At 35.7% G+C, this 14,369-nt stretch overlaps 1 protein-coding gene across 19 annotated transcripts in view; it reads left to right on the top strand.

Moving 5' to 3' along the window:
- The window catches only part of MFF (mitochondrial fission factor), a 28,591-nt gene that overhangs the window by 6,528 nt on the left and 7,694 nt on the right, over positions 1–14,369 (top strand). For 11 of the 19 annotated variants that reach the window (XM_043909836.1, XM_043909835.1, XM_043909833.1 and 8 more), the window contains 5 exons: positions 58–227; positions 4,357–4,445; positions 7,320–7,394; positions 8,205–8,279; positions 11,913–12,071. In XM_043909836.1, the coding sequence (XP_043765771.1) occupies positions 58–227; positions 4,357–4,445; positions 7,320–7,394; positions 8,205–8,279; positions 11,913–12,071 (568 nt within the window). The remainder of the gene's footprint in view (positions 1–57; positions 228–4,356; positions 4,446–7,319; positions 7,395–8,204; positions 8,280–11,912; positions 12,072–14,369) is intronic. The other 8 variants (XM_043909844.1, XM_043909845.1, XM_043909843.1 and 5 more) reach the window with 3 other exon arrangements.

The raw sequence follows: 14,369 nt of genomic DNA, 5'->3' as shown, positions 1-14,369 counted from the left end.
GAATAAAACCAGTATCTTTTTAAAAACCTCCCTTCTCTGTATTGTTTTTACTCTCAGGAAATAATGAAGACATTCCATTTTCAAGACCAGCAGATCTTGACCTTATACAGTCAACTCCCTTTAAGCCTCTGGCTCTAAAAACACCACCTCGTGTGCTTACACTGAGTGAAAGGCCGCTAGATTTTCTGGATTTAGAAAGACCTGCTCCAACCCCTCAAAACGAAGAAGTAAGTACTGGAGCTTTAACAGCATCTGAACTGGAAATAACATAGACAACTGCAAAAGTTAAAGAGGCAAGAGCCTATAAATCCTGTCATTAGCAATACGTAATGATACCCTTCTGCATGGGCCATGGATTGCTATAAATTCTGGTTTATAGATACTCGGAATAAGATACTGTGCTTTTTTTTTTTTAATTTAAATATTATATTTCAGGAAAATGACAGTTTTGTGGAAGGCATTAACAATCATGGGATCTTGAAGGAAGAGCTTTTATGGCTAGGAGTCACTTTTAGCAAAAATTTGGGGAAGTTTAGCATGGGAAAAAATTAACACATCACTTTGTTATAAAAGCTGTCTGGCAGTTGGCAAAAGCTCTTTTTTCCCCTTGACACTACCTATTCTCTTGCTTGCTCCAAAGTTTCTACTGAGTTATTGTGTTTTGTAAGGTTACTAGCCCTTTTGACCTAAATATGGCAGTATAGGGACTAATAAGATGTTAGTAGCAAAAAAAAAAAGATGTTAGTAGCAAAGTTCAGATTTTGCCTTTGCTGTTGATTTAGGGCCAGTCTTGTAAAATTCCTTTGCTGTGATTTCTGTAGTTGCAACTTCATTTTAATTCCTGAATTCCTGTGTTGTCATGATTCTAATAAAAGACAATATGCAAAGATAAGTTTTTATTGATAATGAAACTGCCTTTGTCTTTCATCTTTCATATAGTCCTTCCTAAGAGAGTACATCATGCACATAACCTACAGGAGTGCAGTTTCCCGGTACTAGGTATAGCCTTTTCTTAGGCTGGAAGTTTTTGCTGAGGTGACTCAGATAATACACTTAGAGGTGCCAGTTTAGACATTCCATATATTTGCTTGATGAAAAGTACCAAATTTGAGTCTTCACATGATGAAAAGGCCCGAGGTGCTTGCAGGACTGTATTTAACAGACATCTTCTGAGCTTTTGTGTAAGACAGTGCAGCGAGACACGCTTCCTTCACAGTGGTCTGAGTGAGGGAAAGACCCTGACGGCTGTGAATAATACTGTCTTGGAATGAGAATTCTGCCAGAAGAGAAACCATCCCTTTGATATTCCTTTAGTTTTGTTTGCCTTCTGATCTTCATGATCCCACTGTTTTAGACACTGCTTGGTGTGAATAACCAGCCTGAAAACAAGCTGAGCACTGTCATGAGTGACCATTTTTTAATTAAAATAATATTTTATTTTAAAATAATAAATAAGTGGCACTTACATTTTTGTAAATCACCCCCTTTTTTCTGAATGATTAAGGATGAGTGATAGAAAATTTTTTACCAAGATTTCCCTCAGTAGACCTAGATTCTAAGCCTGTGTGAGGTTTACTCCTGCAGTAATTGTGATATTTAGTCAAATGTGATAAATGTCCAAAGTGTATAGCACTGAAGCGAAAAACTGAGCCTGAGAATTAGTCTTAATTTTGAGGGCCTGCTTTGCTGCTTACTAACCACATAGCTTTCATCTAGTTGTTTAACTGTTCCAAGGCAAGGCTCATCTCTAAAGAATAATGCCAAGTACATAAGATTATTGAGAGAATTAGGTATAATAATATGTATAGTATGTTTAGCACATGGTTCTAATTGATGTTAAAAGATCAATAGGTACAAATATCATTGTTATGAAAGTTAGCATCCTCTGGCAAAAAAATATGGAAATAAGTGTCTTATCAACAGATAAATGGATAAAGAAAATGTGAGATACACACAGAGAAACACACAAATACAATGGAATACTACTCAGCCATAAAAAGAATGAAATTTTGCCATTTACATCAGCATGGATGGACTTGAAGGGTATAAGGCTAAGTGAAATGAGTCAGAGAAAGACAAATACTATATGATATTACTTATATGGGGAATCTAAAACATGCAACAAACTAGTGACCATAACAGAAAAGCAGCAGACTCACAGACACAGAATAAACTAGCGGTTATTAGTGGAGGGGTCGGCATTAAGAATTGGGGAGTGGGAGGTACAAACTATTGGGTGTAAGATAGGCTACCAGGATGTATTGTACAACGCAGGGAATATAGTCAGTATTCTGTAATAACTATAGAGTATAACTTTTCAAAATTATACGAAAAAAAAATAAAACGGACCATTATAGGGGAAAATACTAAGGAATCTGAGCAGATTCTTGAGGGAGAGATAAAATCTGAATAAATCTGGAGAACCAGTAAACAAAGACCTCATGGACATTGATTTGTCCAGGATTCGTTTTTATATATAAATACCTTCAAGTGATTTTGACTTTTGGTTTAACTGTAAAGAACTCTTGCAGTAGGCTCCAAGCCAACTCCTTTTCTGTTTTTTTTTTTTCTTTTGTTCAGATAGATAAGTGGTTCATAATCATAACCAAATCTAAGCCACACTTTGAAGTTATGTGCCACTTAGTATGATTTTAAGTTTTGTTGGCATGAAATACAGGATTTTTTCTGCTCTGATGGTGCTTATACCCTGGTGATCTAGTCCCAAGTCTTTTTTAACAGCATTAATGGATACTGGGTTTGCATTTTTGAGAATGTTAATCTTCAAGTCTGTTGGTTCACACACCAGTTGTCATTTACAATAAAATCTAAATTTTTTTTTAACCATTAAGTTGCCACAGGTGTTTCCAGTAAAAAAAAATATATATTTTTAAGCAGAAAAGTTCATGATTACCATTGTTTGTTATCTCCTGTGTGCGTATGTGTGTTAGTCACTCAGTCGTGTCTGACTCTTTGTGATTCCCATGGACTGTAGCTTGCCAGGCTCCTCTGTCAATGGAATTCTCCAGGCAAAATACTGGAGTAGGTTGCCATTTCCTTCTCCAGGGGATCTTCCCAAACCAGGGATCGAACCTGGGCTCCCACATTGCAGGCAGATTCTTTACTGTCTAAGCCACCAGGGAAGCCCCACTTATCTCCTGCTGCCCATTAAACCACCCTAAAGTTGGTGGCTTGAAATAGAAAGAAATTGCTTATTTTGCTCATGGATTTTTTGGGTGAGGTATTTGCATCAAACATAGTGGGGAAAGCTTGTTTTTGTCATATATTATCTGGGCCTAGGCCAGGAAGTCTCAAAGGCTCGGGATGACTCAACAGCTTGAGGCTGTAGTCATCTGAAGGCTTACTCACTCATAGGTCAGTTGATTCTAGCTATTGTGTAGACCTCGGCCAGGATTGTTGACTGGCATAACGGTACATGGCCTTTCTGTCTGGCCGCTTGGGTCTTGGTGCTGTTGTTCCAAACAATGAAAGGGAAAGAAAGCAGAAGCCTTAGTGTTGTTTCTCACTTAACCTCAGAAGTCACATTTATCATCTCTGTAGCAGTCGCTAGCCCACCTAATTTCAAGGGAAGGAAACGTAGATTCATCCTTTAATTCCATCTCTTTAATGGAAAGCGATCAATGATAACATTTTGTAAGAAGAGCATGTAAGGTGGAAGATTGTAGCTATTTCTAGAATGCTAAAACTTTTAAGCGTGTAAGATTTTTTTAGTTTTCAAATATCTAATCTGAGTTTGTTTTAACCTCAGAAACCTTATTTGTAATATTTACAAATATATCACATTTCCTATAGTGTAAGTGCTTTTAAAAGCTGTTGTGAATTATTGGTAAGTAATGTAAGTACTGATGCTGGGAAAGATTGAGGGCAGGAGAAGAAGGGGACAACAGAGAATGAGATGGTTGGATGGCATCACCGACTCAATGGACATGAGTTTGGGTAAACTCTGGACTTGGTGATGGACAGGGAGGCCTGGCGTGCTGTGGTTCATGGGGTCGCAAAGAGTCGGACGCAACTGAACTGAACTGAATAAGTTTATTGCATAATTATAATAAGTAAAAATATTAATAATTGTACCAGGTAAGATTGAGACTTAAAAAGCAACTGGAAGTCACTATTTTCATAAAGAAGATAAGCATTCCGAAGTTTATCCGCATTATAGTAAGCAGAGGTTTTTTTCTTAACATGCCCTGCATATAATACACACACCAAGTAGCAATTCATGGTTGTGTTCTTTCTTAATTTTGTGAGTAGCCTTAGATTAAGGTCCTTTTGATGCTAAGCAACTACTAGACTACTAAGAATATTTTCTGTTCCTTTCCCTTTCTTTGTGCCTAACAGATCCGTGCAGTTGGCCGGCTAAAAAGAGAACGCTCTATGAGTGAAAATGCTGTTCGCCAAAACGGACAGCTGGTCAAAACTGACTCCATGTGAGTAGAACCACTAAGCACTGTATCTCATTCATAAGTTGTCTCTATACATTGCCTGTCCCATCCTTTTCTAAATGATTTACTTACTCTCAAGTATTTAAAAAGAAAAAAAGGATGAAGTGTATGTTTTATACCTAAGAACCTGAAGAAAAAAGTCATTTACTTCTAATAGTGTTTGCAGTTTATCATGTAATACGTTTACATCAGTTTTGTATTTTTGTAGTACTCTTCATAACCTTAAATTTGGGGAAAGAAACAAAATAAAGCATAAAAACACTTTGTTAAGGAAACATCTTCATTTTCAGGTTACTTAATTTGTGATTAGGTTGTAAAAGGACTAGTCGGCTCTGCTTCTATTGAGCCATGGTAAAGAATATAGCATAACCAAATGGCATTGTTTTTGCTTTCCAGGATTATTTTTTTAGCTCTCTTCCTACTGAGTGACAGAATTCTTAGATCCTTCTCATTTTCTAAAAATTTAAGTACATTGTTTAAAGGACTATTTGTGTAAACCTTTCTTTCTCATTTGATTATGTTATCATACCCTGATCTTAAAAGCTATCCCTACCATAAGATGTTTTAAATTGGACAAGTGATTTTTGTTGTTTTACTAAAATTGATTGGTGTTTTAAAATAAAATATCCCTTTAAAAACTGGTCAGAATTTTTTAAGTCTCAGAGCCATTGGTGATTTAAATTATATAAATTGCTGTTTCTTCCTCATTAAATTTTCAACTTTCGTGAGATCATTTATCATGAACCTGATTTGATGTCAGACATCACGTTAATCTCTCTGGGAACTAAGAAAGAATCAGGGGGTGATAATGTCTCTCACAGCTTGCAAATCTAGATAAAAAGCAAAACATTTAAACTTACATGGAAAATACCACACAGTACAATTATGCCATTTGTAGTAAACTGTGTGAAGTTTTAACCTGGGCTTGACTAAAGAATATAGGGATGCAAGAGGGACTTTGATGGGGATTGAGTCTCTCTTTTTTTGCATTAGGTGCAAAGGAGAACTGTAACTGTTTTCATTTCTTGGGGAATCTTGAAATGCCTCCTAAAGTAGTTACAGTTATTCTGAAGCATTATATAGGAAGATAGGAAGTTTGAAAGAATATATGTCTTCTTCAGGGAAGGCTTATCTGAAAGGTTCAGCCATTTTTAATAATGAATTTTTTTGTGATAATTTTATGTTTTCCTGCAGGCCCATGGCTGGCAGTGATAGCCAGTCCATGGAATTCCTTTTTCTAGACTGTGTTAAAATATGTTACACAAGTGGTGAAAAGACTACCTAATTTATGGTGAAGGTAGCTTCTTGATGTTTAGAACCCTCTCAGAATGATTAAACATAGACCTAAAGGCTTCTGTTATTTTCTATTTGTAATATTTTTGAGGGCACCAAAAGTTTCTAATTAACTTTCCTGTTATATAAAGATATTGCTTTTTATTTAGTCCATGATTACTTTGAAATTTCCCATAATGAAATAAAAATAGGACTATTTTACTATAGCATCACTTTTGATTTTTTCCCCCACAAAGTATATATTACTGATAGCTAAGTTCAGTTGACAAGAGAGGAAACGGCTCTGCTCTGTAATACATAAAAACCAGGCTTGTGAAGCATGAGCTAGAGTAAATGACTAGTTCATAGATACTTTTGCAGTTACCAGTGATGAAAGTTCCTCAGAAAAGATGAACAACAAAAAAAAAACAAAACAAACAAAAAAAAAGATGAACAAAGTTAGCTAATATTTGAGTTCTTTGTTTCTTTAAGTCCCTTGAAAGGCATTTTCTAGATCAGGGGTACCCCAGTCCCCAGGCCAGGAACCAGTACTTGGCCGTGGCCTGTTAGGAACCAGGCCACACAGCAGGAAGTGAGCAAGCCTGCAAAGTTTCATCTGTATTTACAGCCACTTCCCATCGGTCACATTACAGCCTGAGCTCCACCTCCTGTCAGATCGGTGATGATGTTAGATTCTCATAGGAGCACAAACACTAACCCTAGCGTCAAGGCAGAATGTCCTGAGATTGCCACAAAATAGAAATAAAGTGCACAATAAATGTAATGTGCTTAAATCATCCTGAAAATCCCCGCCCCTGCCCCTCCGTCTGTGGAAAATTTGTTCCATGAAACCAGTCTTTGGTGCCAAAAAGGTTGGGGACTGCTATTCTAGATGTTTAATGAAACAGAATCTCATGTTTTAATTTTCAGTTGTAAAAATAGCATGAATATTCAACTATACAGTTTTTTGCAATAGAATGCTTACCTTCCTTAACCATACTTTTTGTTTCGGTAGTTATGTATGTTACCATGGTAAGATACTTAACCATGTTTTTGTTGATAACCATCTTTTTGTTGATAGTGTGACCTTGCCCTTTCTTCTGCTGCTATTAATTTTATTATTTATAATTGTATTCATGTTTAAGAATCTACATTTGATAAACTTTCAAATTTTTATATAATGAGCAAATTATGTATTTAATGCTGGTAATGTGGTAAGGAAGAAGCTATTAACATGGTTCAGCTGTATTTTACCTCTGCCAAAGTAATCATTGGACTCTTCCTGTCTTTACCTACTTCAGCCTTTTCTCTGTGATCTGATCCGATTATGTGTCATTGTGCATGAACCTTTGCCTGCCTCCACTTTATTTTATTCCTTGGATTTAGGAATAAAAGTCCATAGGGGTATAAGAGCAGGAGCGCTGACCTTGTTCTCTCACTTACTTTCTTTTTTTTTTTTTCTCACTTACTTTCAAAGAGACAATAGGGCTTGTTATTGACACAAAAATGATCAGTAGATTCGTATTTAGCTTTTTTCTTTGTGTTATAAAAGCTGAATATGTAAAAGAAGCATAATTATTATTTAAGGTGGTACAGATCAGATTCTGCCCCAAGAAATAAAATTTCAAGGTTCCAGGCACCGATTTCTGCACCGGAGTACACGTAAGATTTTTATCTGTCTGCTCTGCTTTTCACAATTAGGAGTTGTTTTAATTTTGCAGGCTTAATGTGACACTAATATTTCACCAGGTAATTGGCATGTACTGCCCTAATTCTCTTACTGTTTGGCTTTTAAGTACCTCTGTTTCAGGATTTCTCAAGCTGTTATCATATACTTTGTTTAAAAAAAAAAAAAGCTAGATCAGCTAAGGAAGTTATGTATGATTTGCAGTATAATGGTGAAAGTAGAATGGAATAATTCATACCAAAAATCCTTTCTAGTTCCTTTATTTTGCTTTCATTGGCATATTAGTTCTCTGTGGATTCGGTTCAATCAGACTCAGTGGTTTCAATCTTTAAAAAATTTTAGCACACTATCTTTTATTGTTTATTTTCACTCAGAAGGAGAAAAGGAGTCTAATGAGTCATTTAAGTTTTTTTTTAAATTCCATATATTAAGATTAAGCTTTGGAAGAATATTGTGAGATCATTAAACCCACTCTTTCTGTGTGTGTGATACAGCAAGGGATGGGAATGACTGGCCTCTTAAGGGGAGGGGAAACTTTGGCATGCAGTATAAGATTCAACAGCTAGTGTAGTTCTCAAGTACCAGAAACCGTTCTGACAACCGGTGATTTCTCTCTTAATTCTGATTCTCTTATACTTCTAGGAACCAGTAAATTACCTAGTGGCAAGAAATTAAAACTTTATCTGTATTTAAAATTTCAAGAGAAATGGTGCAAAATTTGTGATTCAGTGAAATTTTTTTCTTCCCTTTCTTACTGTTTTATCTTTACTATATTTTTGGAAAAGACTGGAGCCTCATCAAAGAGATTATCCTCGCAGTTTGAGAAACACTATTCCTATGAAAACCCGTGGAAAAAAGAGGTGTTTGACTTTGGACTTATGTTATAATAATAGCTATGCCAAGTCAATTTTCATTTAAATTTGAGTTCTAACATTGACTAGTGTTGTTTATTCAACACTCGCATAGTAAGAGTTCATATAGGCATGAGAAAGAGCTATTACTAATGAAATAATATGACACACATAAGTACATTCTTCAAAATTTCCTTTTATAAAAGAAAAAGGTAAAGCTGAGATTTTGCTGTTTTGTAACGTTACTAAGATGAATTTATCGTCAACATGCATTTTTATTAAATCACTAATACTGTAACATTTGCTTGAATAATCTCAGTACCTTTGCAATATGTTTACTTATTTTTCATAGGAGTTCATCTGTCAAAACAAAAAACCAAAGTCACTCCACTTTGGATGGGTGGGCAGAGATGAAACTCAGCTCTGAAAGCACTGTTTGCTGTCACGGTTAATGCCACCAGGGCCGGGCATCCCAGCTAGCATCAGGCCTATCACTAACATGGGGCTTATTCTTTTTTTGTTCTTAGATTTGTTTATTTTTAAAGAGACTCGCAAGACTGCTTAAAGCTTTGAAAAGAAAGAATTACTAGACTCTTTCTTCTAATTAGTGTAGCTATGATCATTTTATGCTTTAGTCATTCAGTTCATCTGTAGATAGAAATAGATTAACCATTAAGGGCATTTAATCTGTACGTATACTGCCCAAACTGGTCATCAGTGTATGAAGTACTTCTACTCTGATTTTGCTGTTTATGAAAGATTGTTTATGAAAAGTTAAGTTTCTTAACTAATCTTTGAAACTTTTGAGAAAAAGTTTTCTTTTGAGAAACAACCTGAAATCCAAATATGATTTTGATGTTAATCTTTGATGAAATATCTTTACTAGCATTAGTGAAGACTTAATTTTAATTTTATCTTTCTACGTTAATATGTTTTCTTACTAAGTTACCATTGAGGACTGTGATGGTTTTTTTCCATTTAATACCATATTCCAATTTTATATGATCATAGAATCTTAGAATTGAAGGTGATCTTACAGACTTTTTAAAACTCAGTCTTCCGTGCATTCCATCTGAAGAATGCTTTGCAATTAATCTGAAAATAATTTATGCTTGATGACCTGATTTCCCATGTATGGACAGGAAACACTTGTACTTTTAGAATTTAAATAAACAATTCCTATTGCTTATTTCTGACAAAGTGAGTTTTCTCCAAGGAAGCCTTCTTTCCTTTTGAATTTTGATGGGCAAAAATCCATCAAAGCTTTTTCATGGATTTGGATTCAGTTTGTTGGCATTTTTACTCTTAATATTATAATTCTAAATAGTGATCATTATAGACTTTATATAGGTAGCTCATTTATATACTGTTTCAAATTGGTATATGCAGTGTTCAATGTAAGCCCCAGAATATGAAGACAAAAGCTTCAATTATGTCAGTAGATACTGTCCTGAATAGTCTTTTAAAACTTGATTAAGTCAGTTTAGCTAGGTATGATGGTGTTGCTGTCGAGAACAGTGTCAGATGGATGCCTGTTTATGTTGATGAAGAACTGGCCATTTTATTCCTGCCTCTGGTGACACTTTTCTAACATGAATTGAGTCTGTTTTCTTAGAAGGAGCAAGAACTTCAGGTATTCTCTATGCTGCCTGAAGAGAATGTTGAGTACAAGCCTAGTACCTAGACTTTGAGTCCCAGATATACTGTTTCTTTTACTCTTTTTGGATACCCAGTTTGGGTTCTGCTGAGTACCATGGATCAGTTGATATTTATTGTTGTTGATAAGTTATATATATTCCAGAAGATTCCTAGTCTGTGGACAGATGTTTCAGGTAACCATCCATGAGTTTGCATCTGAAAACTTGCATTTATCTTGACACCATGAGGCCTCATTCATATGGTGAATCAGCCCTGACAGATTACTGGAAAACATGGTTTTCATGTATTTTGTACTTTTTGCTTTGGATCATCAAGACATTGAAAGTTATTCACATAATTGTGGAGAAGATTTCGTTTTTAACTTTCTGGGACTCTGGGAATAATATTAGATGACAGTTACCCTTTCAAAAATTATCCCACTCATTTTGTGGTTCCCAAAAATATTAAGTAAGAAAAAATTACACGGATCAAAGTACAATCTTTTCTCTTTTTTAAATTTTTTAAATTTATTTTTATTTTTTCCCAATTATTTTTATTAGTTGGAGGCTAATTACTTTACAATATTGTAATGGTTTTTGCCATACATTGACATGAATCAGCCATGGATTTACATGTGTTCCTCATCCTGAACCCCCATCCCACCTCCCTCCCCATCCCATCCCTCTGGGTCATCCCAGTGCACCAGCCCCAACATCCAACCTGGACTGGCGATCTGTTTCACACTTGATAATATACATGTTTCAATGCTGTTCTCTCAGATCATCCCACCCTCGCCTTCTCCCATAGAGTCCAAAAGTCTGTTCTATACATCTGTGTCTCTTTTTCTGTCTTGCATATAGGGTTATCGTTACCATCTTTCTAAATTCCATATATATGCGTTAGTATACTGCATTGGTGTTTATCTTTCTGGCTTACTCACTCTGTATCATGGGCTCCAGTTTCATCCATCTCATTAGAACAATCTTCTCTTGCACTTGTTCACTATCTGCTCCACCTGCACTCTTCTGTATATGATGAGCAAGGATGAGGCTCAGTCTAAGATGTTCTTGCCCTGACACTGAGAAAATTATTGAGCCCACATCCCATAGTTCTCTTATTGTAACAAATCAGATGCCAAGTCCTTAAATCAGTTAAATACCTCATATTGCTGATCATGCTCTAAAATTAGACAGTTCTCTGAAAATAAGAATCCACATTAGAACTGTAAAATCACTTCTTTGAAATGTGCTTAGCTTTTAGGAGAAACTGTAAGTGGAACCAAAGACATTGTAAGTCTCAACTCACATATAAAAGAATGACCAAGATTATTGTTACTGAGAAACCAAAAAATGATCATTTAACCTCCATCTGGATAATTTAAGAAGTATCCTTGCCTTTTCATTGTATTCAGGAAATGTATGCTTTAATTGAGTAATCAAAATGCTTTTTGTTAGCTTTCTGAAACGTTGATTCATCTTTAAATTTACTCGGCATAAACTAATTGCTTCATTGTCTTTGTGAAGTATTTGAAATTGGCATTTTCACGGAATCCCTTTCGTTTTATGCATGTAAACTTTGCCTGACAGCTGTTTACTGAAATTCCCTATCTTACTCTTCTGATCATCTGTAAGTTGCAGTGCCGTGTTGTTTGTTAGAGGCTTGGGTTCACGTTTCTCCAGAGGCGGGGGCTGCAGTTGCTCTGAGGTAGTTCTCTTCCCTTTTAAAGTTGTCCTTTCATATTCAGTCTGTTTAACTTGACGCTTAAAGCTACGCAGTTACAGATGCTTCATGGTAGCTGGGTTTTAAAAAAACCACAGAAACAATTTAACATGTTTATTAACTTATTTGGCCTGACTCTGTGGGGACAATGAAGGGTGGGGGAAATGGGCAAGAAAACTAAGCTAATTTTTAAAATATGGGTGTTTGGGGAAAATGTTGAGCTGGGGTTTTACAAAAATCTGACGTGAGTGTTTTTCTCTTCATTTGCTGTGCTTGTGTGAACAGTGTGACACCATCGCCACCGCAGGTCCGGGTTTGCCCTCCCCGTATGTTACCTGAAGACGGAGCTAATCTTTCCTCTGCTCGTGGCATTTTGTCGCTTATCCAGTCTTCCACTCGTAGGGCTTACCAGCAGATCTTGGATGTGCTGGATGAAAATCGCAGGTGATTGGCCATCACTGACTCTTGCCAACTTTTCTGCATTATTTTTTGGCTCCTTTTTAGTGGACTGTGGTGTCTTCCTTTTATGTTTACACCTTTGTCTCTTTCTCAGATGCAATGATTTAAAGAGCTTGCTTTGCTTTCTTTTAATTTGAAATTATTGTCCAAAATTCACATTTCAGAAGATTCTGTTAGCTTCTCTTCAGTTGAGGTACAGCAGGAGGGGGTGGGATACAGTTAGTAACTACCGATACACAGGAAATATATTGATTTTTCTCCCCCAAGACCTTGCTGAGCTGTTCTAAGTACTTGATTCCATTTTGGATATGCTGAGGGGTACTTTTGGATCCAGTGTGGGATGTTGGGCTGAATTGTACTCATTTTTATTAGTAACTCTTTAATCATTTATGATACTAATGTGGTTGGATTAGTAAGCAAATCTTAGAAGATGAAGTCAGTGTAGCTGCCAGGGCTTTTTTTTTTTTTTCCCCCCTCTTCACTAGGGATTTCTAAGCCTGTGCTAAAAATCCCAGGTGCTGTTGTCTCTTTGTTAATAATACTGATTGTTCTCAATATGGATGGCGTGTCTCACTTTTGAGTGCCTCCAGTTAAAATCACTAGTAGTGTACCTAGAATTGTTCATTCAAATGAATTTTTTGCCATTATTTCGAATAGCTTTTTCTCCTTGCTTCATTAGTAGATAGTGTTTTAAAAAGATGAAATTTGAGAGCTTTTTGGCAGAATGTGAGGAAAGTACAGTCAATTTCACTTCAACTCTAAACATTTTATGTAGTAATAACTCTGTTGAGTCAGTGCTTGAATTTTCATAATCATTTTATTAGGATGTTAACTTTGCTTTCTGAAGAATTTCCAATAAATTAAACAGGCCTTTCCAGTAGACCTTCTTTCTTACCTTGGGAACTGACATGTCTCGTGACTTGCTCTGAACAAACTTTTGCTTGTTACCTGCTCTTGAGCCTCACACAAGCCCCAGGTGTTTCACCGTCCATGATGAGCACCCATCGTGCCTCTGGACTAGGGTTCCTGACCCTTCCCAGGGTTCCCATACGTGTGGGCCCAGGGACTTAAAGCCATACTAGAAAGAGCGTAACAGAGAAAGTTCATGGCAAGGGCAAAATTGCATCTATGTGTACCTGTATTCATGTATGGGTGGGGGTGTGTGTGGGCGTGTATATATACACATTATGAATATATACATATATGTATGTGTATATATATCCCTCCCTAAGGGTTTAGAGTCCCTGTTACACTCTTTAAAGCTTCAAGGACTATATTAGATTATAAGAAGCATCATGGTTTAGAACAAAAAGCTTGGATTGAAGGGATTGGATTTAATCTTGGTCCACCGCACCGAGTAATTTGCCACATGCTGACCTTGAACAAATTGCCTAGCTTCTCTGGGCCTCGTTTTCTTCATCTGTTAATACTAATATTACCTAGTTTTCTGGATTCTCGTGAGGACTCTTCTTTCCTCCCCTGTCTTTATTTTAAGATATAAAGATGGCCTCAAATTTTTTGTTTAGTGTCATGAGAGATACTTAAAAAGATATTTAATATAAAGTACCTGGCACTTGACTAGTATTTCCAAATGCCTGTTTTCTTCTCCCTCCTTAACATAGATTTATTCTTTACCAGTTATCCTCTTTAACTTTTAATTATAATAGGTCCTTACAAGAGGCTAGTTTATTAGGTCAAATTTATTTTATCAAATGCTATTACAGTGAAAATATCTGAATGGGACAGATGTTTTATAAATCCTATATAGATGACAAAGATGTATCCCCCTGCATACACACAGCTCAATGCAGTATATGGAAAAATAGTTGTATTTTTTTTTAATCCATAATGGAACAGTTTTGCCTTAAATTCAAAAGTATCATAAGAAATCTTATTAATTGTAAAATTTGCTTTGTATTCTGTTATTTATGAAAAATTATCTTGAGCTTTAAGTGATTTTTTTTTAATTGAAATAAATTGATAATTTTAAAATTCCCTTTTCTGTGAAGGAAGTATTTTTCTTATTAAGTGAGATTTTTTAAAAATTCATAAAGTAGTTGTAGTAATAATTCTTTGCTCCTGTATATATACCTGGGAACCTGGAAGAATAGATTATCATTAGTATTATTGGTTGCTTTCAACTTGAAAGGTTTTTTTTCGCCCGTTGTATTTACTAATCTAAATGTTGTGCAAGATTTAATCAGAGTTGTAGATGTCAAATTAGTTTTTATTTCTGCTAGGAGAACTGTCTAGCTTGACTTATCAGATACAAGAAATAGGAAT

The sequence above is a fragment of the Cervus elaphus genome, chromosome 8, assembly GCF_910594005.1.
Source record: "Cervus elaphus chromosome 8, mCerEla1.1, whole genome shotgun sequence".
Taxonomy (NCBI): Eukaryota; Metazoa; Chordata; class Mammalia; order Artiodactyla; family Cervidae; genus Cervus; species Cervus elaphus.
The sequence above is the reverse complement of the archived record's forward strand: the minus strand, read 5'-3'. Positions and strand labels throughout refer to the sequence as shown.